Raw genomic sequence first — 25,143 nt, forward strand, 5'->3', positions numbered from 1 at the left:
AGCAATAAAAACAATTTAAAAAGGAATAGCAAAGTGGCTCTAATTTTATAATTTAAGGGAAAGTTAGTAGACATGAAAAAAAAGTAAAAATTAAATTACTGAAATTAATGAGATACAAATATCTTTAACACCACTAGTGCATATTATTCTAGACATCCCCACGTGTCAATGCATATATGTATATTTCTTTCTTTTTTTGACAGGAATGAAACCATTTTATCTAATCATAGTTTCTAATAAAGCTTTAAAAATCCTACTATAGCCCTGGCCGGTTTGGCTCAGCGGTTAGAGCGTCGGTCTGTGGTCCAGAGAGACCCGGGTTCAGTTCCCGCTAAGGGCACGTACCTTGGTTGCAGTTTGTCCCCGGCCCTGGTTGGGTCGTGTGGATGACAGCCACTCCATATGTCCCTTTCACGTTGATGCTTCTCTCTCTCTCTCCCCCTCCCACTCTATTTGAAAAAAATATGGAAAAATGTCCTTGTGCGAGGATTTAAAAATAAATAAATAAATAAATAAGAAAAATCCCACTATAATTGTTAATGCTCACTCATTTGTAAATATAGGTTTACATCATTTTAACTGGCTGAATAGCATCCCTTAATGAATTCACTTAAGCAATTCCCTATTGATTAATTTCTGCGTACATCTTTAGGTAGTTGCCCAATTATTTATTTAGAACACATTACTGCATGTGGAAGCACCAGTTAGAGCTTTGGCCTGTGGACCAGAGTTTGGTTCCCGCTAAGGGCATGTACTTCGGTTGTGGTTTGTCCCCGGCCCCGATTGGGGTCGTGTGGGTGGCAACCACTCTATGTGCCTCTCTCACATTGATATTTATCTCTCTCTCTTCCTCCCTCTCTCCCTCCCGCTCTATCTGAAGATAAATGTAAAAATGTCCTCTGGTGAGGATTAAAAAAAGAAATAAATAAAAAATAAAGTAATGCACTTTCTTTGGGATGTGTATATATATCTGTGTGTGTGTACCTGTAAATATATTCCAATTGCCCTTGAGTAAAGTTATACTAATGTCTATTTCCACAAGCAGGGGATATGCGCATGTCCATTGTAGATATAGCATTTAAAAAAACTTTTCAATCTACTAGGTAAAAAATGGTATTTAATTCTCATCTTCTTTTGTACTTACATTTTTAACAAGTTACATTTAAAAAAACATATTTTTTGGTAATTGATACTTATTACATTGTTAATTATTGCTTTGTTCTATTAGTAATTTCATACTTTTCCTATTGATTTATAAAAACTCTTCACCACTGAAAGCTACTAAATTCTTTCTCACCACATATGAAGTGAATATTTCTCACCACATATGAAGTGAAATTAGCTATTTGCATTTTTACTTTGCTTACTGTGGTTTTACAATAAAAATTTTTATATGTCTCTCTTTAGTATTATACAGTCACATTTATTTTATGACTTTTACATTTTTCATCACCACATTTACATCTGACATACATTTAACAGGCCACAATTAAAATCTTACTGTAACTCTTTCAGAAATCTCATAAAAATATATAAAATCAATATGATTATACAAAGTGAGTTTACTTATCCCAAAGTAAATTTTTTTATTTTGAATTTAGAGATGGGTCATATGGGGAAAATATTCCCAGCGAATCTAGTCACTTCCAAAGATTGTAGTATTCAATATCAAATGACATGAAACTCTTATTTTTCTGAGCCAACGTGATTATATTCTTTCGATCACCTTTGTGTTCACTGTATAGTTTGTCTTCTCAGCTGGACTATAAATGTCTTATGCATTAAGAGAGTAACTTTCACTCAAACTGAGTTCTGTGACAAGTTATCTATGGAACAGTGGTAACCAGATGCACATAGTTTAATATATAATTTAATACATATTGAGCACAGGATAATTCAGTGAACTTTGTGTGTTAGACATGTACTAAGACTTCTGGAAAATGAGCAAGATGATAAATAGTTAAAAGGGTATTTTTAGAGCCATTAATCTAAGAGCAACATATGAGATAAACAGGTGTGTGTATGTGAGAGAGAGACAGAGAGATCAAGTAGCTCCAAAATCTAGGCTTCCACTGAATAGGCCTGTAGTAATGGGGTGGTTACAAAACTGGCAAAGGAAGGTCAAACCAAGACAGCATTATAATCCTTCCCACAGGACAAAGTAAATAAAACTTCCAATGGCAGATAACAGGAAAACAAAGAGATGAGCAATCTAGGTTGGGCAGGGATAGGAGTGGTGGTTTTGGTGTCAGACATACTGAATTTATTATTAGTAGGACAGTCAGTTAGAGCTGTCTCATAGACTGTCAAAGATACAGGACTAGGGCACATATCTGAGTGGACAAGAGGAAACAGAAAAGAAAGCAACCTCTGAGAGTAACTACACGGTATCAAACACTGTCCAAGTGTTTCATTTATAGAGTTAGATTTTATTTTTTAAAATATGTTTTTAATGATTTTTTTTAGAGAGAGAGAGAGAAATATCAATGTGAGAGAGAAACATGGATTGGCTGCCTCCTGTACACTTCCTACTGGGGATCAAGACCAGAACCTGGGTATGTGCCTCAACTGGGAATCAAACTGGGACCTCTTTGTCCATGGGACAATGCTCAATCCACTGAGCCACATGGGCTGGGCTAGAGTTAGATTTCAAATGTCCGTCATCCATACATCAGTGCCAGAGAAGGAGAAACACTCATGTAGAGTTTGCTTAGACCCTACCACCACCATTTCTAGCTCTTTAGACCTGGAGACAGTTTGCTTGTCTCTCTATAAACCTTAGTTTCATCATCCAAAAAATGAAGATAATACTGTCTACCTCAAAGAGCCAGAATAAATATTATCCAGAAAAAATAGCATAGTGCCTGAAATATAATAAAAACTCAATATTATTAAAAAAACTCAAAGTTATTAGTAGCAAAAAAAAAAAAAAAACCCAAAACACCACACCAACAACAGAGAACTTAACAATTGGCTTTCAGGATGGCCCACATTCAGAGAAAGAAGACAGAGATACCAAAAAGACTGAGAGGTATTCAAGGAAATGGGAGAAAACCTTGAAAACACAATGTTATGGATATCATGGGTTTTAGGGTTTCTAAGGAGTTCCTTAATCAAACTGAGTCATAAGGATAGAGAAACTGACCATTGAGTCCTGGTGGTTCTTCCTGTGGGAAAAGCGCATGGGAGAGCACTACATACCCACAGTTGGTCATCCATGCCGGGTGGGTTCTTCTTGATAAAAGCACCATAGTATGTAGCAATATTCCGGTGATGAGAATATTTTTTCAACATGTTAATTTCTTGTTTGATTTCTTCCTCTTCATCCTGTATTAGAATAATAAATATTCAGTCATGAAAATTCATGTCTTAGAGAAAGTGTTTTTCCTCACCGTCTACACTGACTATACAATAAGTTCTTAAAGTTTTTTCTTCTATGGTGATAAATAAGCACAATTATCATGGAACTTGACTTTCTCTCTTGACTACAAAGAAAAAATCTGCAAGACAGCAAACATACTGACAATCCAAGGGGCCTTCTGTTTGTGGGACAAATAGGCCTAGCTGCAGGGGGGAGGGGTAAAACAAAACCCCTCATCTCATTCCTTCACCTGGAGAGATCAGAGCAGACAGGTTGTTGAGACAAGGTTCACTCTAGGCCTCTGGGAACGCTGCCTATCGAATACCTATTACTGAGCATTTCTGGTATGGGAAAGATTTAGGAAAGGGAAAAGAAAAAAAAAAAAACACAGACTCTTGTATTTAAAATTTAAGTTCATTTTCTTTGAAGTTTACTTTGATTGAAGTGCTTGACTGAAGATGATGAAAGTCAGAGAGAAGGAGAGTGAGGGTAAGTCCCCTAGATCTGAGGAGCTCCACAAAGCAGGAGTACCCATCGCACCTTCAGGAAACTAAACTCGAGAAGAAAGGAACTGTGGCAGTGGTGTGACAAGGGATCACTCTCCTACAGAGTAAGAGTCCTCTTTCAGGTCTCATTCCTTCTGAGCTTCAGTCTGGAGTCCACCAACTTGGGTCATTTTTAGACATGCCTCCCACCCTGGCATCATTGATGGAGACTGTGTGTGTTGTCCCATAGTTTTATTTTGATACATACATATCAGTTGGACTTTAAAATAGTATTTTATTTTTGAGGTGGGTAGAAACAATTTTTATCCCAGGAAAACTGTTGTAGATGCAGCAGTAGGAGTGATCATGCCTAAGTGCAAGATGTGACCATGACCTGAAAGACCACTCACGGTGCGTCCCTGGCTGTTCCCGGCCCCTCCAGCTGCTCGGCCTCCCTGCAGTCTCTCTACATTGCTGGGCCCTTCTGCAGGCTTTCATGTGATGTATTCTTTTGCTTCCTCTTCTTCGTACAATTTCTACTCATCATTTTTTATGGAATTTAATTGACACTCCTCAGGGACATCTTCCCTCATTCTCTCAGGCAAGGTCACATGCCCCCGCTCTGTCTTGCCCACCCCCTATACTTCTTGACACTCGCGCCATATTTGCCGGTACTGGCTGGAGGTATGGGTCATTCTGTGTCATAACTTCCCTTTTACTTGACTCACTTCTCTATGAATTATAAGCTCTCTTTTGCCTTTAGATCTCAGTTCCAGAGTCCCTGCCCCAGCAAAGCTCTCTGATATGCCTGGTTTGAGCCTAGCCCATGGATCATCGTGGGTCTCTTCCTTTGTAGCACCTACCAGAACTAAAATCCCCATTTATCTGTCTAATCATGTACGTATCTCTTCCCTATCAGTCCACCACAACTCTACATGCGGGAATCTTTTGCTTTCTATAACATCCCCAGCATCAAGCAAGTGCCAGTGAATAAATGTGAATAAAAGAATGGGTACCTACAAAGGGCTCAGCCACTTACAGCAGCCTTAATGATGCTTGAAGGGAACTGGTAAGAATAAGATGAGGAGAAATGTGAGATGCCGACATTTCCTAACCACATAAAACTAAGTTTCATAAAAACAATGGCCATGTGTAAACCTAGAAGAACGGAGCAGGCTACACATCACATGGCTTCACTGAGTTGAAGACTAAGTAATCTCAAAATAGAACGCACGACCAGGATGCTGAGCCAAGGAGAAATGCGTGGCCCTAACGGTGGAGGGAGGTGAGGGGTTTGGATGGTGGCGGATGGAGGAGGTGGCGTTCTGCTGAATAATGAAATTCTCCCCTGAAGCTATCAAAAATTGCCTACACCTTCACCACAGGCCTCAGGAAAGAATGACCTTCACAGACTTGTTGAAAGGTCACTGTAATGTGCCTCAAATGTCCTACTATGGTGCACATCAGCTATTTTAAACTCGCCACGTGGGGCCTAGTAATTGTGGATGAAGGTAGGATGTGAGCAGGTGTACTTCAGGGAAGCCCAAATAGAAGGGGAGAAAACAAACCTGTGAGCTTCTGCGGGCAGCTTGGCATTGACAGCTGCTTCAATGAAAGAGGCAACTACATGAGGCAGTAAAGGACCAATCAGTGTCCAGTGCAGCCTGACAGCTGGTCATTCCTAGTGGGGAGTCGGTCTGCTCCTACAAGTATTTGCTGCCTGCCTCCTAGGTTCTCAACAGGATAGTGAATGAGGTGGGAGAATCAGAGGTGGGAGAATCAGAGGTGGGGGGTGCCCCCCAAAAGCTTACCATATCATTAAGAAAATAAGAATGTATGAAACAGTTAAATGACAATTAATTCAGTATATAATTAAATCCGAAATAAATAGCATTGGAGATCAGAATGAAGTCAGCACATTCTCCATCACTTTGCAAAGGTAAACTGAGGCGATGTGACAATGAAGAAAGCATATGCATTGAGTCAGGAAAACGAGGGTGGGCAGGTGGGGTGGGGGACTTGGTACATTCAGTTTTGGCTCCACTCATTTCTGGCTGTGTGATCTCAGAAAAGTAACCTACCTTTTGGAGCCAAGTTTTCTCATCTATAATGAGATACTGATTTTATAATAGTACCATTATATATCCCAGCCTTTTGTGATAATTAAATGAAGTGTGAAAGTTATAAAGTGCAATAGAAATACACATTATTATTAATCTTCTCAACCTAAAAATAAATAACAAGGATAGGAGGGAAGGAATGTCAGTAACTTAAATTTTAGGTTTAAATTGCACTGTTTCCAAATACAATTATGGAACTACTGTGGGTCATGGTTATGTAGCCCTAAAATAGAACCTTGATCTAGATCTTACATAATCCTATAAGTGACCATGCAATTTATCAGGCCTTCAGGGCGACCGTTTATCCAGATTTCTAGTCCAGGGCAAGGATGGCAGTAAATGAGTCAGTGAACTTGAAAGGGAGGCACTTACTATGACTACAAGAACTCATTACCCATTCAACAAGCAATCCACCCTCTCACAATATGGCTCATGGAAGGAGATGGGTTACGCTACTTTCAAAAAGACAAACACAACTGAGGCTAGAATTAGATTACGAAGTTATAAGAAGGATATCTTCTACTCTTAAATGGATTATTATTTCTTAAAAATTACGCACAAGGATCAAGCTCACTGGGAAACTCATGAGTACTGGGTCATAATGAACAATAAAGCAATGCTACCAAACTGTCACAAAATTTTTTTAAAACATGTTTTTATTGATTTTTTTAGAGAGAGAGACAGAAACATCAATGTGAGAGAGAAACATCAATCAGCTGCCTCCTGCATGCCCCCTACTGGGGGTCGAGCCTGCAACCCAGGCATGTGCCCTGACCTGGGATTGAACCGGGACCTCTCAGTCCACGGGATGACACTCAATCCACTGAGCCACACTGGCCGGGCTGTGTGTGTATTATCTTAATGAATACTCAGAAGAGCTCTAAAGAAGTAGATGTGTTTAATGATCCCATTTTACAAATGAGGAAAATGAGTTTCAGGGAGTTCATTCATATTTTAAATGTTAAAGCTAAGATTCAAAGCTAGATTTGTCTGACTCCAAAGCCCATGTCTTAATTCTATACTGAAAATTCCTAGACGGAAGAAGGGCAATTACCCTTGGTGATAAAACCAAGGCTGCTAATCATGCAAGAAGAGTTTAGGGGCATCCAGGGCTGAAGAGAAACCTGCCTTTGGTTCTCCAATTAAAGGAGCTTGTTAGCACACAATAATAATATTTGCTTATGAATGATTTCGGGGCATAATGGAGGGATTTTAAGTTGCATATTTATTACACGGGGGAATACATTATAAGCACCTAAAATATGCTAGGAGTTAAAGACGGAATTAATAAGACATTTACTATTAGTGTACATTCTAACAATTGGTTTGCCCAAAATTTAATTCTCAACCCATGGAATGGGAATAAAACTATGTCATTCTTATAACAATCCAAGGGACTGGGCAGTATGAACTCTAGAAGGAAATATGAGGTGTATAGACTCATAAATGCCACCACCTTCCAGATGTGTGGACCTGACTGTGATCTCTGCTGCTTCTGACCACCTGTCCTGCTTTCCATACCAGTTCTGGGCTCCAGGCAGGCTTTGGAGCTGCCTATCACTCTCCCTTCACTGCTGACCAGATGTGGCAAAAAGTTGAAGACATTTTCGTTGTTGTTGTTAAAGAATCATTGACTATTAGAATTTGAAGGGATTGTTAACATTCTAGGATGTGATTTTTAAAAACCTTTAATAATTTGGAGAAATTTAATAATTCTTCCAATAGAGATTTTATTCAAGATACCAATACATAGCATCAACAAAAACTAGACTTTTTACATCAATAAAGACTTATTTTTAAGTCTTGATTGAGTATGTAATAAATTGGATCCAAGTATAATGAATGACAACAATGAGGCTGTTTTAGTTAATACAAAATTGGAATTGTGGGAGGAAATTTAAAGTTGCATGTCAGCTTCAATATATTATTATTATTGTTATTATTGTTATTTAAATCCTCACCTCAGAAAATTTTTTTCCACTTATCCTCAGATAGAGTGGGAAGTGGGGAGAGAAAGAGAGATGGAAACACTGATGTGAGAGAAACACATCAACCAGTTGCCTCCCACACGACCCTGACCAGGACTGGGGACCGAGCCACAACTGAGGTTCATGTCCTAGATCGAAATTGAACCCATGACTCTTTGTTCCAAGGGCCGACGCTCTGACTGCTAAGCCAAACTGGCCAGGGCTGTAACAATTACTTTTAAAGAGCATGCTTTGAAATCCTTATACTGAGTGACGTTCTGCACACGAATGGCATAACCTAACAGTACAAACTGAGGTTGCCATTTTCTCGGGCCTTCAAAGTTGCTATGTAACATACAGTTTGAGGTTTGTTTTTAAACTGCAGTTTATTAAATGTTAAAATATATATATTATAAATGAGAATTAAGCATGTGTGGATGCCCTAAAATTATCTCAAGGTGGGGTGATGTACCTGCAAACTGTATTTTTACAGATCTAAGGAAACAGACCCAGAGCAGGTCAATGAGTTGCCTGAGCCCCCATCTCTTCATTGCAGCGTTGATGGAACTTGTGACTTGACTGTGACATTCTGCAGGCAGCTCCAGGATTTGCTGCATGTTAACCATCAGCTAAATGAATTCATTCAACAAATATTTAAGTGCCTACTATATCCCAAGCACAATGCTCAACGCTAACAATATAACAATACAACAATGGGCATAACATATCCAAGCTTGGCCACAGTGAAAGTTCCTATAGTCTAGTGGGGAGCACAGTGGAAGTCAAAGAATGACAGAGATGGGAGCTGATCTAATTGGGGGCTTCAGGGGAGACAGCCCGAGACAACCAAGTTTGAGCTGAATCCTAAAGCCCTTGTGGAAGTTTCGTAGTTGGGGGACAGGTGTGATGGGATGTGACTGAGGAGGGAAGGACTTTCCTGGCAGGGAAAGAGTGATCGCCAAGGCCCTGCAGCTGGCGGGGACAGGCATGTAGTCTTCTGTGGGAATCGCTGATGCCATGGGGAGAAAAATGAAAAATGTCTACAAGAGACACTGCGATAACAATATGCACTGAACACTTGTTCTACATATTGTTCTCAAGTGCTGTATAAATAACTGTATTTACTTTTCACACTAACTTTATGAGGAAAGTGATATTATCCACACTGACAGATGAGGAAGAGGGAGAGGTTAGGCAACATATCCAGAGTAAGAGAGCCGCAAAGTGTCAAAACGAGCACATATGCGGATAAGAGTGGTCTGTGCTCTCTCCCTTACCATTGGGCTAGCCTGCTCTCTCTGCACGGAGGCGGAGTCCTTTGGAGAAGCAGACAGGACAAGTCTGACGCGCACCTTTCTCACACCCAAGCCTATACTAATGTATGACTCCCAGAAAACCGTGCATTAACAAAAAGGCCTATGCTCAAGTCACCCAGAAGCAAGTATGTTTTAACCTTAGTAGCGTTGTCATTCATTTGGGTGACATCTACAATCAGTAAGGTGACTTACATCTTCAATCCCCATGGGCCATTGTCTGAATCTGAAGGCCACGCCCTGGCGAGGCTCCCCCATCCCTCACTGTCCTAAAAGGGCTGTGGGGAGGGTGGGCGCAACCTGACTGGCTGGAGTTGAACTTTAACCTCGCCATTTACTGTCTGTGGGGCTTGGCAAGTTACGTAGGCTCTTTGGGCTTCAATTCCTCATCTGTAATAGATAGAATAGCAGTACTATCCTAATGGGAGTTGTTCTGAGGACGAAATGAGTTGATATATGTTGTACCGAGTATTAAGGACAGTGCTTGGCACACAAAAAACCCTCAATCAATGTTACCAATTTTTATTTTGACCACGGCTGCTGTTGTTATTATTAATTTTATGTGCAGTGCTAATAACCACTGCACTGAACTGCCTCCCTTTGGGAGGGAAGAACCCACTGTGCTTAGAGCAGTATGTCCCCTGACTCCTCCAAACAACCCAAGACGGTAAGATTTTTAAAAAAATTTTTGTCCATCCCTGGCCAGTTTGGCTCAGCAGTTGGAGCGTCGGCCTGCGGTCCGGAGAGACCCGGGTTCGGTTCCCGCTAAGGGCACGTACCTCGGTTGCGGTTTGTCCCCGGCCCTGGTTGGGTTGTGCAGGTGGAAGCTACTCGATGTGTCCCTTTCATGTCGATGTTTCTCTCTCTCTCTCCCTCCCACTCTATCTGAACAAAAAATGGAAAGATGTCCTCGGGTGAGGATAAAAAAAAAAAATGTTTTTTGTCCAGTTTTAGCAAACATTCACGAAGTTTCTTAACTATGGGCAAAGCACTGTACCAGAGGCTACTGGGAGAAGGCCACTTCCTTGTCCTTCAGAGAGAGCTGCAGACTGGCACCAGCTTCACCAAAAGGAATTCGGGAAACAAGACAGACACAAACAGCGAAGCGAGGCTTCCAGCGCATCCTTCTAGAAGGCCAGTCCCACGATGTTGCTCTGCTCTTCAACTTCGGGCCCCAATGGGCTCTAGCAGCCATTTGAGGGAAAGATTACAGCCTCCCACCCCTTGTAACAAACAAACAAAAGTCTCCTTATATCTCTTCTATATATTGAATTTTTGCCTAAAACTATTGGATCAAAGTGCTCGATGTGGAAAATAAAGACTGTGAAACCTTGTGAAGTCCTTGCCACAGCATCGGTCCCCTCACGACCAGGCCCTCACTGTCCAGGTTCCTCCTGCGTCACTCCCTGCTCAGCACTTCTTGGTCTCCACACCACGTGGTCGTTCGCAGACCATGCTCTGTGCTCCCAGCCTCCACACCTGGCTGTCTCCTGGCCGGGAATGTCCTCGTCTGATTGTCCTCGTCGGCTTAACCACTACCCCTCACTGTCACAGCAAACCTAACAAGGCAGTTTGTTTATGAATTTTATAAGTTCACTGTGAAATGGATTAGTTTTACTTATAAATATTTAGGGCAAGATTGTCTTATTATGAGCTCCCCCTTCAGGCAAAAGACCACTTTTTCATATTTGAATTTTCTTTTTTTCTTTTTTTGTTATCCTCACCGGAGGATATTTTTCCACTTTTTGTACAGATAGAGTGGGAGGGAGAGAGAGGAAGGGAGAGAGAGAGAGAAACATCGACGTGAAGGGACACATCGAGTGGCTGCCACCCGCACAACCAACCAGGGCCGGGGACAAACTGCAACCAAGGTACGTGCCCTTAGCGGAACCGAACCCGGGTCTCTCCGGACCGCAGGCCGACACTCTAACCGCTGAGCCAAACTGGCCAGGGCTCATATTTGAATTTTCAAGTGCCTGTCATAAAGGAGGTAGTTGATAAATGTTTATTGAATAAATTAATGAAAGATCGCCCTAAATTAAACACTAAACACCCTTCTATATTAATGGAAGACCTACAGCAATGCAGTTAAGAGGATGGACTTAAAAGATAGAGTTAAAATGTTCACGCTGATTCACTCCACCATTTATATGTTACATTGAGCAAGACACTTCAAATATGCTTGATTTTCTCATCTCTGTAATGTGTCTAATAACAGACCCTATTTTGTGTATTGTTGGGGATTAAATGAATCAATATATAGAAGCCATTTAAAAGAGTTTTGGCAAATAACCACTCCATCAATGTTAGTTACCATTATTATTATTTTGGGCTAAAATGTTAAAAAATGCAAGTAGAGAGGTACTTTACTTAAAGGCCAAATCAGTTTTAAACACATCCACTATAATGATACGATATGATGTCATACTAACATAATTCTCCTGTTTTTGTTGACTCATCATCCTTCCCACCCTTTTCTCTAAAAAGCTCTCAGGTTTTTCTTTGAGGAATCACATTTCCCAACTCTCAGATCCTGTGGTAGTGTCCAGGGTTAGCCACCTGACCCGGCTGTGGCTGAAGAGAAACAGGGTTGGGTTCAGTGATGGTGACCTGTCCCAAGCTGGGTCACAGATACTTAGGCTGGCTGTTTGCTGCAGCCATGGGTAAGGAACTAATTACAGCCTGAGCCTGAAGCTGCTGGTGGGAAGGAAACAAAGCCCAGGGATGGAGAGAGACAAAATTCCTAATCACATCGCGCCACTTCCTGGAACCTGCTGTGTTTTTCTCTATTTGAATATACACAAGCCAGGAAATTCTGTCTTCAGCTTCACTCAGGTTAAGTGGGGCTTTGGTACTACAACCCAAAGTATCCTGAGAATGGGATCACCCTCGGCCATTGTAAAGTGAGAGTCTATGATGTTAAGTCATCATCTCATTAAGTCCTACATGGATTTCAAGGTGTCATTGCAAAGAAACTAGTTTACACTACAGATGAAGACAGAGATTTATCAAATCATAGTCTCTTCGTACTAGGTGGTCAGAGAGCTATAAGTACAAGACCCTAGAAAAGTGCTCCTCTGATTTTGGGGTGCATGAAACTCCTTGAGAAGCTTTTAGAAAAGGTAGGCCCAGGAATCTGCACTCCTCACAGACACCCCAAAGTTTAGTGAGGCTGGTTTTCCGCTTTTAGAAACACTACCCTAGAAGGTCCCATTCTGTTTAGATGTTGTGGGCAAATCTAGAGTACACAGATCCAGCTGGGAAGGAATCCCCAGAAAGTGATGCATGCAGAAAATTCCTATAATTATTTCAGAAAGTAAAAGAACTTCAGAGACTTAGCCTGAATGTAAGTGCTCATTCTGAAGCAAGTATTAGCAAATCTGGAAGGGTCTCAGATCGAAAACCGAAGGACACGACCATTATATCCATTTCTCTCTGTGACTATTTTCTATTAGGAAGTGGTATAGAATAAAAACAATAATTTAAAAATTGATTTTAAGCTTATGGCTTTATCAGTTTCATTACAATAAACTATAGTAACTTTGCAGTCAATCATTGCAAACAATTAACAAAGACGACCTTTGAGAATTCATCTCAGTTTTTAACAGAGCAGCTATAATGAGCACAATTATAATAATTGGTAAGAAGCTTTTGCAACATTCCATAATACACAAAAGACAACATGGCAAAATGAAATAGATCATTTTCTAAGGACACCACATGAGTTTCACAAAGGAAATCTTATGTTGACTGTGATGCGTAAGGGGGTGATACAGAAACCATTTGATGCTGTGTCAGATAGCATGGGAATAAGAAAACCATTTCCTGATGCGTATCCATGTTTGTCTTTTGTTAAGGGTCAGTGGTTGCATAATGGCCAATGATGTGCTTACATCAGGGCAAGTGTCCAGCCCTTTCCACAGGGATTCCCCAAGAGAATTACCAAAATACTATAAAGCATCCACTGTATGCAATGGGTTGACTCTCCTTTGCATTGAAAATGGCATTGGCTTTGTATCAGCCTTGGAAGAACTGAGAAACCAGTCTCTCAAATCATTTTTGTTGCCTTGTGAAACCCCGTTTAGAAAGGCTAACCGACACTCCTTCAACTGAAAAAACACACTCTGGGATAAATAGCTGTGTAACAGTCTTGATCCCAAGCAAGGTGGTCTAGTCAAAGTTAGTGGTTCATCAAACAATTTAGTCACAAAAGAACCACAAACTAGAAAAGTAAAGTGCAGGGCTCTGAAGTCATACTTCGTGCATCAACATGCAATTTTGTGCACACCTGTGCCCTGAGGTCCAGATGTAAGCGGAACTCAACTGTAGTTCCACAGAACCACACAGTGAAACTTGTGGTTTCACGTTCATGGGTCAAGACAGCACACATCTCGACTCCATCCACAACCATTCGCTCTTAGACTGCCACATGCATTGCATTATGTGGAGATCCTATTTGCTCCCAGGAAAATAGAGTAGTAGGATGTCAGCAGAATAACAAAATACATTTTAATTTGTTCTGTGGTGGGAGCTTTGTAAAAGGTTACACATTTAGAATGGGTTTCTATGTAGAGATTGACAGTATCTGATGGCGATTTTTGTGTCTGACTCTGCTCTTTGACCATACCAGGGTCCACTCTCCTATCATTCCTGGCTCGCAGAACCAAGATTTTTAACAGCGCACATTGGTAGAGTGAATTTCCTGGCTTCCCTGCAGCTAGGTATAGCCAATAAAAACTGAACTAAGTAGAAATGTTGTATGTAAGTAGAAAAGCTTTCACTGGAAGGGGTTCTATTCTTTATCCTTCAGCTACTAACACCTTTGCCTGACGAAGAATGGGATCAATAGAAATCCGACAACCATCTTGAACCATGGACGTGACCTTAAGTGTGGAAGCCATGCATAAGAATGATGGAGTAGAGAGATAAAAACATCTATAAACATCCTTCTACTCCATCACATTGCTGCCCTCCATCCCTGGGCTATCGACTATAGACTCCTTTAACGTGAGGGAGCAAGATGCTTCCATGAGGCATACACCTCTGTTATCTTGAGTTTTTTGTTTCAAGCGGCAGAACCTAAACCTGATAGGTATAATCTACATGCAGTTGCTTATTCAGCATAGGTCAGGTGAATTAAGAAATAAGTTGGGATTAAATATTTGAACTGGTTTGCAACCTCTGAAATTTGAATAATGTACTTAGGACAAATAAAAGCAAGTACTACTTTTCCTAGGTGCTAACAAATGTGGGAACAATTTTTTAATACTGGTTAAAAATGTATATAATTTAAAGAGGAATTCAAATCAATAATAAGTAAAGAAATCAGTACAATGTGTGGTATAAATGAAAATCAGTAAAATCAGTACTATGGTAGATAGCATACCATATAGTGTATACTATCAAAGGTAACAAACTGGGTCAGAAATGGTATAAATTGGAGTCTGATATGTTGACATCGGTGTGCCTTTATGATGTGTATATTGCTTCTTGATACCTTTGTGTGACCAATTTATCCTATGCCTATTTACATTAAATAATACACTTCTAGGCCAACTGAAGACTTTGGTCTTTTAATTTTTATGTACAGCAGACAGATATCTTAGAAAAATCCCCAGGACAATTGCAAATTATTAACATGCTTTTGATGTCCGGTGAGGCCTCTCAAGCCTGATTTTTACTCTGTACTCCTGAAAAGGCATTAACATATTTTAAGTGGACTCAGCAAAAAGGAATGAAAGCAAACAAGATTGTATTTCAAATAAAATCTATGCCTTAGCTTGCTTTTGATCATCCAGGCAGAAATTTTGTTTCAGTGTTGCTCTAAATAATAAGACTTTGAGGTTATTGTGATTATTTGTTCAATAACATTTTGGGGAAGAAAATAGTTTTGTTAAATATCCCACTAGGACTTTAGTGCCACCCAAACACTTCTCTATTCCAGTGTTAGTGGACCTTTGGGGAGAATGTTGAGACCCATCTCTTCTGTGTAATCTCAGTATTATTCTTTTAATACCTTCAAATCCTTGTTGTGTCTTCATATGCAAATATCTTTCATTATGTTTATGTAAATTATCGCACATATTATTTATTCTTCACTCTAACTCCATTATGCAGAATGTAGGTATCCAATTTACTTAGAGTGTTTACCCATGGTCTTCTCAATCAGCTACTAGATACTCTTACTTCTTTATGTTAAGCACAAGAGGGGAAAGATCATAGATGTTTAAAAGATTCTACTTCTGAAAAATTAATTTTTTTATCACTAACTTCTCTATCACAAATATGTAGCTACTAAGACAGCAAGATAAAGATACATTACCCCCGTGACGTCCATAACCTTAATGGCTGCAAGCTGGCCCGTTTTGACATGACGACCCTGTATGAAAAAATTAAAATAAAAAAGGTTTTAGTTCTGATGAGCAATATTATCATGCAGTTCCAACTGTGAATAACAATATTGGCTAGATTAATGTTCCAGAATGCCAGTGGGGAAGACAGACAGACAGAAAGACACACACACACACACACACACACACACACACACACACCTTAAACTCTTTGAAGATCAATTTCTATTTAGTGTTTATTTTGTAAAACATCTCCATCACTTTGTCTTGGGCCTGTTTTTACAGTGGTTGTCAAGTTAAATAAAAAAGGCAATGTTGAATAATTTGATTCTACCTCCTCTCCAAAGTGTTGGATGAGGGCTTGTGTGAGAGGTGGATTTATGTGGAAGTGGGGTTATACCTGACTGGAGGAGATACAGTATTTCCTTGGTCAAAAAATACTATGTGAAGAAACTTGAGTTTCACTGATGATTAAAATATCTTGTAACAGTCTTAATTGGTTGTGTTTTTGTTTTAGTAAGTGCTATAATGTCATTGAAGGCAACCATGGAAAAGAAAATAACCTACTTCTCCATTTTAAATTTCACTTCCAAGCTGAAATAACAATTCTTGTTGGGTCTGACAGATGACTGACTAATGCACCTCTGGGATGGCAGCTTCAGCTTAAAGAGATCCTGGAGATGGAACAATTAGCAGCCTCAGCTCGGTCGCAGGCAAAGGCATCCCCAGTGCTGGGCAACAGGAAGGCTGCTGAGCTGTGGGCCTTTGACGGCGGAGGGCCACAGAGGAGGCTGCCCAGCTTGAGGTGCCTTTTACATCACTGGAGAATGTCAAACCTAATTAGGATCCAGACTGAGGCAGACTTTAAGGGACTGGCCAGGAGTTAGCTGACCTAAAGATCACTGGAAGCCTGAGGCACCGTCATTGCGAAGACAGTGTTTAGAGAAGTAACTTCATAAAATCACAAATAAAATGCACGGGGAGAGCCCCTCGGGCACTTAACCCAGCACCCTTCTTTCAGAGGTGAGGCTAAATCTCAGAACCAATGAGGACGCAAACCCAGGACACTCTCTCCTCTGTCCCACTGCCATCCAGAGCCTGCATTAGAAATTCTTATCACTAAAATGCAAAACTAATTTTCAAGCAAACTTTCTTTTCATATTTTACTTAACTTGAGTTAAACATCGCAACATTCATCTCTATTTCACAGAGGATTCTGGTAATTTTTTAAATTGGAGGGCAAGGCAACTAAGGAGGATGTTCTTATTATAGGAGGATTGTGAGGTGGAAATTTAATATTACTCCAAATTTTAAGTTACTTCCACTCATGAGAGAAATGAAAAATATAAACCTCGACTCCTTCTTAGTTTGCATCTCAAATACATACTCCACCAAAGACTAAAAATTAAATTCTGGGGGCGAAAAAAGACTTAAGGGTGACAAAGAGTTAAGTGTTTTTTCCCCCCACAAAAGCATCACGTCAGATTGCAGTTGCTGAGTCATTTCTTCATAAAAGAACAAAGTAATATTTTCTTCTACTGAAATAATCAACAACAACAAAAATAACAGACTAAATCTAGAGAAACAAAACTGAAATTTCCAGTAGGACCCAAAGCCTCATGGCAGTCATATCCCCAAGAATAAAAAGCCCATCCACAAAAAGAGGGAGAAAGCATATCACATTGGGGAGAGCAGAGGTTGTGGGGTCACTCAGAGCTGGTGTGTGCAGTCCAGCCCCGTCCTCTGCCCCCTTCTTCCTTTTTCTTCTACCTCATTTCTGAGGTCAGGAACTGCGTTGTTCTGTACAGAATAATTCAGCATCAAGGCAGAATCTCAATCAGGTTACGGTACTTCGCCCCTTTACCTCCACCCTTAAATGAATGCAAGAGAAAAACAATGGTTTTGTCTGAAATAGCCCCGTAAGTCTCTGCTTTGTTATTGCTGTTATTTCTTTTCTAAGGGCCAGCAAGACGGCTTTAGAGCTGCTAGCCTGAGGCTAGCCTAGAAGAAAGAGTACTTCCATTTCTAGGTCACTGAAATACATCTGTTTCCAGCAGTGCACAAGAGCTGGGGTTGTGGGAAATGCAGACACTCCACCCACCGGCTCCTTCCCCTGTCCAAGGACTCACATGCAGGTAGAGTGTTTATGCTCTTCATGCTCAGCTTAGAGTAGATCCGACCTTTACTGGGGAGGATTTCTTCAATTTCCTAATTGCAGGTGATGGGCCTACCTGTGTGTTTCCACGGCATTCTACACTAACATCGCCGATCATTTCCAACACTGTGATTTTCAAAATGTGCATTACAAGAAACGTGAAAATAAACTCAAATAGGAAAAAAAAAATCACAATATGAACATGAGCAGTGGCAGTTGTTGCTTCATGGATTGAGTGTTACAGTAGTTACATCTGTCGGTCTATCCATCCATCCATCCATCCATCCATCCATCCGCCCATCTATAACTGATGCTGTAGTACACCACCCAGATTTAATACTGAAGTACCCTACATCCATAGGCCAAGGCCCTTCCTGGTAACTGCCCTCAGGCAAAAGAGCACTGCCCAGGGTCATGCTCCCTCCTAAAGACAACAGCATCCAACGACAGGAATATAAAGGTCCAGCCCTCTTGTCTTAAAATGGGACAATTCTGAAGGGCCGTCTCAGCCCCGGCAGAGGGATGGCTGAGGTCTTTGTTGAAGCCACACTGTATTTATACTCTTTCCTCTGCACAATTCTACTTTCTTCACAGGTATAGATCCTAAGAACACTCCCCAGTAAAATTCCTGTATATAAGTCTCCAAATCAGGATGTGTTTTCAGGGGAAACCTACCTTACACAGTTGGTTCCAGGAATGACTTATCACTGGTGGCAGGTGGCTTACTGATTGCCCCTGGCATATGTGGCAGTGTCACTGTCCAATGTTCACTAGTGGGGAACAGGAGTAGGACACAGGTGCCAGGGAATACATTGACGAGCCCAATTTCAGACTTTTAAGAGGTCCAGTGGAAATAATAGTTAAAAAAAAAAAAAGAATCAGAAGGCCTTTGCCAAGAGCTACTGATGTACTGGAACAAGACAATGAAAAGCTAAGGGTGATTAATCATCAACTGAAGGCAATGTGTGAAAATCACAAGGGAGATGAGGTTAAATTCTGAGGTTTGTGGACTGTCTTCGGTCAAGATGGGAACATCACTTCTGTAGGCTCAGAGTGTTCAGAGGGACACGGGTTTTAAACTTTTAAGTGCTTAAAACTTGGATGTCTGCATTCCAAGTTTCAGAGTCTCATTCCTTCCCAGTCATGCTGGAGTTGAGGGTTATACTTTTCTTCTAAACTGACTGTTAATTCCTGAATCTGAACCTCAGCTTTTTCTACTCTGTGGCTGCAGAAGATATGAGTCTTTTTATATGTAGGTAATTTTGTTGTTGTTGTTAAATAAACAACAGCAGCAGTCAAGCCTGAGAAAGTCACATTGAGCTCAGACTTCTCAGGAATGAAGGTCTCGGTTATTCCAACACATCTTCTGCCCAGAACAGCAAAGATGCTAACCAAGACGGGGAGTAACATGGGTGGCAGAAGAGAGAGATGATTAGCACCAGTTGCACCCCTTAGACATTATGTAATGGCGAGGGCTTATAACTTTGCCTAGGAAAAGAGATCAGCCAGAATCCTAGAGGAGATGTTTCCAGAACGTAAGCAAGTGGACCCACGCAACACAACAGGCTGGCGGTAGTGTCCACTGTGGTGTGCCCCCTTGATCCCTCCTTCAGGAATGAGGTTCTCTGAGTCCCTCTATAGGAATTTGCCTTAGCCAAACACAGCAGCTGGACCCAAGGGCATGCTCCCTGCCTAAAGTAATGCCCTGTACCTGGAAGCAGCAAGCATTCAGTGACTGGTTGGTGTAGGGATATAAAAGCTTGCATCCCTTACATCAATGTGGAATAATGTTGAAGGGCTACAGCAGCTCTAGAGCTCCCTTTTGGGGTTTGCCTGGGGCTTTGTAATCGCATTCAAATCCTTCGGCTGCCCAAATCTGTCTTCACTCTCTCACAGGTGTTATTACTGAGAACACTCCCCAAAAGACACCTACAAGCAAATACCTGTCCTCAAATTTGTTTCCTCAGGAACTCGGTCAAAGATTCTATCTACTTACCTATCTACCTATCTTATTAGTATGTGTGTTCTTGATATTAATGTAAAATAATATATTTCTTAGTGGATCTGGGGTAAAAGTTTTAAGAAAAGCTCTGACCTAAAAGATGAATAGAATAAACGAGGTCAAGCATTGGGAAGCATATTCCAGATAAAAAGAACAGCATGTTCAAAGGTCCTGTTGTGTAGTTATTAGAGCATCTGAGTAACTGAGAGCCGGCCAGTATGGCTGAATGTCTAGTATATCTTAGGGGACTTCACAGCTACTCTAAGAAGGTCTGTCTTTATTCTAAGGCCAATGGGCAGCCACGGAAAGGTTTGAAGCAAGGGTGTAGAGTGGTCAAGTTTGCATTTAGGAAAGATTGCCCTCATGGGCAAGGCACAGAATAGTGAGTGGAAACCAGAAAAGATGCTAAATGTTTTACTAAGTATAATTATAATGCTACTTAGTAATACATTTGAGACACGATGGTGACTTGGACTAGGTAGAAGTTACAAAGAAGGTGAGTAGTAAATAAGAGTCAAATCAACAAGATTTAGAAATAAATCAGATATATATTTACCCCACGCTTCCCACACTACTTGACACAGCAGAGACTCAATAAACGTGCTAGATAACAGATTGAATGAAGTAATGAGATTTGAGGGTTGTATTCAGGTTCTTTGTCAATTCCATCCATATGTCCACATCACTTTCTCCCACCCCCCTACCCGTGCCCACATTTCTATTAGGCCACAAAATGTATAGCAGCAGAGGGGGTGGGGTAGTGGGCAGGAATTAAAATTATTTCACCCAAAATAAGTTGGAAGATGAACTTAGTGGATGAAGGTCCTTTAAATTCCATAGAGAGTTTAATTTACCTCTCCGCAGATCACAGAGGAACTAGAAATTGGTTTTAGCTTTCCCTCTGAACTCTAATGGTGATGGAGGTGAACTCTGGTTTTCTACTCACAGTTAAGATTAAAGCACAGTTAAGACACCTCTTTGGACATCTTCAGCAAGGCTACCTTTCTTTGACACAACTTATCTTGAGGCGAAGAGGTAGACCAGATGACTTTATGAAAAGATTCCAAACATCCTTATAATCAAAGAACATGGATGTTCACAGAATATATTTGGCACAGTGTCTATTCCTAGGATTTCCCCAGGTTAAATGAGGACTGTTTCCTTTGCCTGCATGTGCCATTCATCAGTAGCTTAAAAAATTCCTGCTCTCCATGTAGGCGGACTGTGACCCAGCCATCACTGCTCTGGAACGGTGGCAGAGATGAAGTCAGGAGCTGGTCCAGGACAGTTCCCAAGCAACAGCTCTCCATTGCAACACCACTCACTGTGAGTTCCTCTGCTCGGCACCTTTGAGAGCAGAATATGGACTGTTTTCAAGATTGTTCAGAGCCGGCCCAACTGAGAACTGAGGCTTGCTCATAGACACAGGGCGGGGAAGAGAAGTCTGCGCCTCGTTTTTCCTTTGTTAGAAACTAGGATTCCTCCATCTTCGTGGCTGCCAGTTTGGCTCAGTTTATAAATCAAAATGGATGATTACAGGGGAAAAAAATCAAATAGTCACAATTTTTAGCAGACAATAGTTAATGTATGCAGATTCCATGGCAGGGAGCCTGATGCCTGTACCCTAGAAAGGCACACACAGATGAAGCGACAGCAGCGACAAGGCAGACAGGCTGTGGGGTGACGAGAGCTCAAAAAAGTAGCAGAATCAGTCTCTTAGCGATGGCCTTAATCCAAGGACAGATTTACCAGTATCCTTCTCTCTCAACCCCTAACATGAGCACAAAACCAGTCTTACGACTGCTTGTTTAATCTATGCCTCAGGATAACCACAATCATTCATGGCTTTAGTACCTCAAATTCTGGAAGGACCAAACCCCCTAGATGTTGGGAATCACAGGATGGGGTGGCGTATGTACATCCAGCCAGCTCCTCAGGTGCCCCCAATATACCACTTCTCCCCAGCTGGCACAACAGCCTCCCTATCCTGAATCGAGGTGGCACATGGGGGTTTCGATGGCGTTTAAAAGCCCTGGTCCTCAACACTAGTCCAGAATAAAGTTTATACCCAACTTCAGTGAAAGGAGAAAAAGTCACTACGTGTGGCGAAAATTTTCAGAGAGCCAGAGGTATTCAATTGAGGCAGGCTTCTTAGGTTCTTTTGGCATCAAAATGTCCATTAATTAAATGTTCTTAATTTTTATAAAATATGCTTTTAGTTGATTTCAGAGAGAGGAACGCCCCCTACTGGGAATCAAGCCTGCAATCTGGGCATGTGCCCTGACCTTATTGAACCAGCGACCTCCTGGTACACAGACGACACTCAACCAGCTGAGCCACACCAGCCAGGCAAATGTTGTTAATTTTTAAAAAGTAAAAGTGGAATCTCTGTGCTGCTTCTCAGTGGTTGTTTTTGTTTTTCACTGGGGTGGCAGGACCAGGTTTTAGCATTCTAGGCACAAGTGTTGTAGAATACAGGGCTAGAAGTCAGTAACCTCCTGAAGATACAAAGATGTCTTGAATGCAGTCCGTAAAAGGTTAGATGCAACAATGTATGCTCTTAGCAGCGTACAGTTAACCTATGTGAACTGTACTGGCACTAACTTCTCTTCTCTGAGTTCCCTTAGTTCTTGGTGCCTTTGGACTTCAGTCCACCAGGCACGTGGCTTCCGTGCGCTAGAACCCAAGCTGCCCCGAGGCAGGGCGTCGGGTTTGTGCCTGTAGCCCTCTGACGCTGCCTGGACCAGCACCTGGCAGAGAGCAGGGCTGAATCCCGCTGGGAGGCGCGAAGCCGGAGGTCTAGTGGGCCTTGTGAGCTGCCTCCCGTCGCAGCAGACAGGAGACTCCAGCGGTCCCATCACGGCCTCACCTGGGAGAAGCTCGACAGACTTTGGGGAAATACCTACTTAAAAGCAGCAGAAAGCTTTTCTCTTAAGAATAAAGAGACTGTGGGAATGGCTCCCGGTTTCCTAACTGGAGGAAGAAGCCACGTGGGCTGATGTGAGTGTTCTGCTCAAGAAGGCTTTGTTTTTAGTTTGTTTTCCAAGTGCTAACTAACACACTGGCCCATGGGAGTGGGCCCTGGAGACTGGAGCAGACATTAGTATTCTGCGTTTTATAACCCAGTTTATCTGAGGAAAAGTTCAGGGAGAGAAAGATGACAAGAGAAAAGCAAGGCCCAGATGCTGCCCTGCTCTCGCTCCTCCGTTCTGTCTCCCCCCTTTCTGAGAGAAGACTAACCCGGGGCAGGACAGAGCCAAATGTTCTTGGGAAAGGGCAGCTCGTTTTCCTAGACTTCAAATCAATCGCTCCCTCTCTGAGGCCTACTTTATGAGGCAACTCTGTTCCCCTCAGGACCTCTGGCAGGCCCTTAGCTCGCGCCATCCCACCTCCCAGCCGCAGATGGAAAAGATATATTATTATGTCTTCTCTCCAGGCCTTGCATAGGTCTGTCAGTTACAGCCTGACACTGGCCCCTGTGGTCCAGAGATTTACAACCACGTGGCAGGGAGTGGGCGGGGCTGGCTTTGCACCAGGAGGCACCATAGGCATCATGGGAGGCAGGCAGAGATAAATAACAATAATGAAAAGACAGTGCTGCATTTTATGTCACCTAATTTATGGCTTCAATAGGAAGCCAGTCCACCCACACTGCTGTCCAAGTCACTTAATAACAGAACGTCTGTGGCAGTGGCAAGAGCAGGTCTCGACGCTCAGGGCTGTGCGGGAAGAGGAAGGGCCGCACCGGCGTCGTGAGGGAAACAAAGGGAAAGGCGCAGTGTTCCCAGCTATCATTCTTGGGGTGGCAGGAACACAAATAGGGACCCATCTGACTCTTTATCAGGGCTGTTGATGAATAAAACCCTCTCCCACAGTGTTCTCAAACCTCCAGAAGTTTTAATTAAAACAAAAGAAATGTCAGCAGGAGAAGCACTGGATTATAATTAGGGCCCACCAAATCCAAAGCAATAAGGGGGGAAAGACTGGTAATGAAAGGGGAGCTTTCATGTTCTCGCTGAATCCCTGCTCTGTTACTGACACAAAAATCAATTTCAATAGGCTTTAGTTGTATCTGTGCAGGAACAGAGAGGACACATGAAATTTAGTGAACAATTTACTGGCGTCATAATGATTCCCATGGAAAGAAGGCTACAATGAGCACTCCGACCAAATGCCTCCTCGGTCAGAACTCTGTAAGAATGTGTGTGTGTGTGTGTGTGTGTGTGTGTGTGTGTGTGTAGATATACAGCTATAGATTAAATGTAGATGTAGCTATAGATACATTTTAGGTCCTTGAGATATAGATACAGATATAGATATAGATTTAGGGAGATGAAATTTTAAATAATTGTATATATTTTATCCATAAAAATGTAGTTCAACTATCTAGTTCACACCCTTAAAAGGGAAATTTTGGCCCTGCCTCCAGGAGATATTTGGGGATTTCAGAGACATTTGTTGAATGTCACAACTGCTGCTACTGATGCCTAGTGGGTAGAGGCCAGAGACATTACTGAACCTTCTACAGTGCACAGGACACTCCCCTCCCCCAACAAGAAATTATTGGACCCAAAATGTCAATGGGGCCAAGATTGACAAATCTTGCCTTAAAAGAATTTGACATTTATTAGGTGCTCCTTGAATGTTGGATTCTATGAAATGTCATATTGCTCACAGGCACTCAGGTTACACAGATCAAAAGATAAGGTCTGGCCCTTAGGGATTTCCCAGGAGGGGTGTGAGGGAGATGGAGGTGATTGTTGTACTTTCTTTGCTTAGAGGCATTTACAAATGGGGGGAGGGGAGCATATTTCTCAAATTCCAACACCCATGGCCTTTTAGAACACAGGCAGAACCATAGCCCATGAGACCACTGTCCATCTGGCTTTTGTAAGTGTAAAGGTCATTTCCAAGATATTCATTGTCTCTCATTTAAAAACAACAACTCAAGAGTTAGTATTGGGGTTAAATAGAATTTGATTTATGATATTCAACACAAGCTATCATTTTTGCTAATTGCATTACTTTTGGAAAGATATACCTTATTTTCATCGCTCAACCATTTTCAGATCTTCACTGCTCTTCATAGTGCGTGAGTGTATTCTTTCCCTCTTGTCAGAGGTTATGTAGTTTTTAACTCGTGGCAGCTCAAGTCACAAATACATTATTTTGATTAAAATATAAATCATGATAAAACTTGACACTTAAAACACAAAGGTCAATTACACAAGAATAGAGGTGTTTTTCTTTATCCACATAAGTTCTTCAAATGAAGGGATATAGGAATCTTCCTGTTATTATACATGATCTGTTTCCAAGAATTAAGGAAAGCGGAATGCAATTCTTTTCTTTGCTTTTCTTTTGAAAAAAATAAGATGAGCAACATTATA

The 25,143-nt window shown here is 41.5% G+C and overlaps 1 protein-coding gene across 9 annotated transcripts in view; it reads right to left on the reverse strand.

Moving 5' to 3' along the window:
• The window catches only part of TNIK (TRAF2 and NCK interacting kinase), a 360,673-nt gene that overhangs the window by 156,503 nt on the left and 179,027 nt on the right, over positions 1-25,143 (reverse strand). For all 9 annotated transcript variants that reach the window (XM_036242368.1, XM_036242367.1, XM_036242362.1 and 6 more), the window contains exons 3-4: positions 15,569-15,625; positions 3,202-3,327 (exon numbers count right to left, since the gene is read on the reverse strand). In XM_036242368.1, the coding sequence (XP_036098261.1) occupies positions 3,202-3,327; positions 15,569-15,625 (183 nt within the window). The remainder of the gene's footprint in view (positions 1-3,201; positions 3,328-15,568; positions 15,626-25,143) is intronic.

Source organism: Molossus molossus, unplaced genomic scaffold, assembly GCF_014108415.1.
Source record: "Molossus molossus isolate mMolMol1 unplaced genomic scaffold, mMolMol1.p scaffold_m16_p_5, whole genome shotgun sequence".
NCBI lineage: Eukaryota > Metazoa > Chordata > Mammalia > Chiroptera > Molossidae > Molossus > Molossus molossus.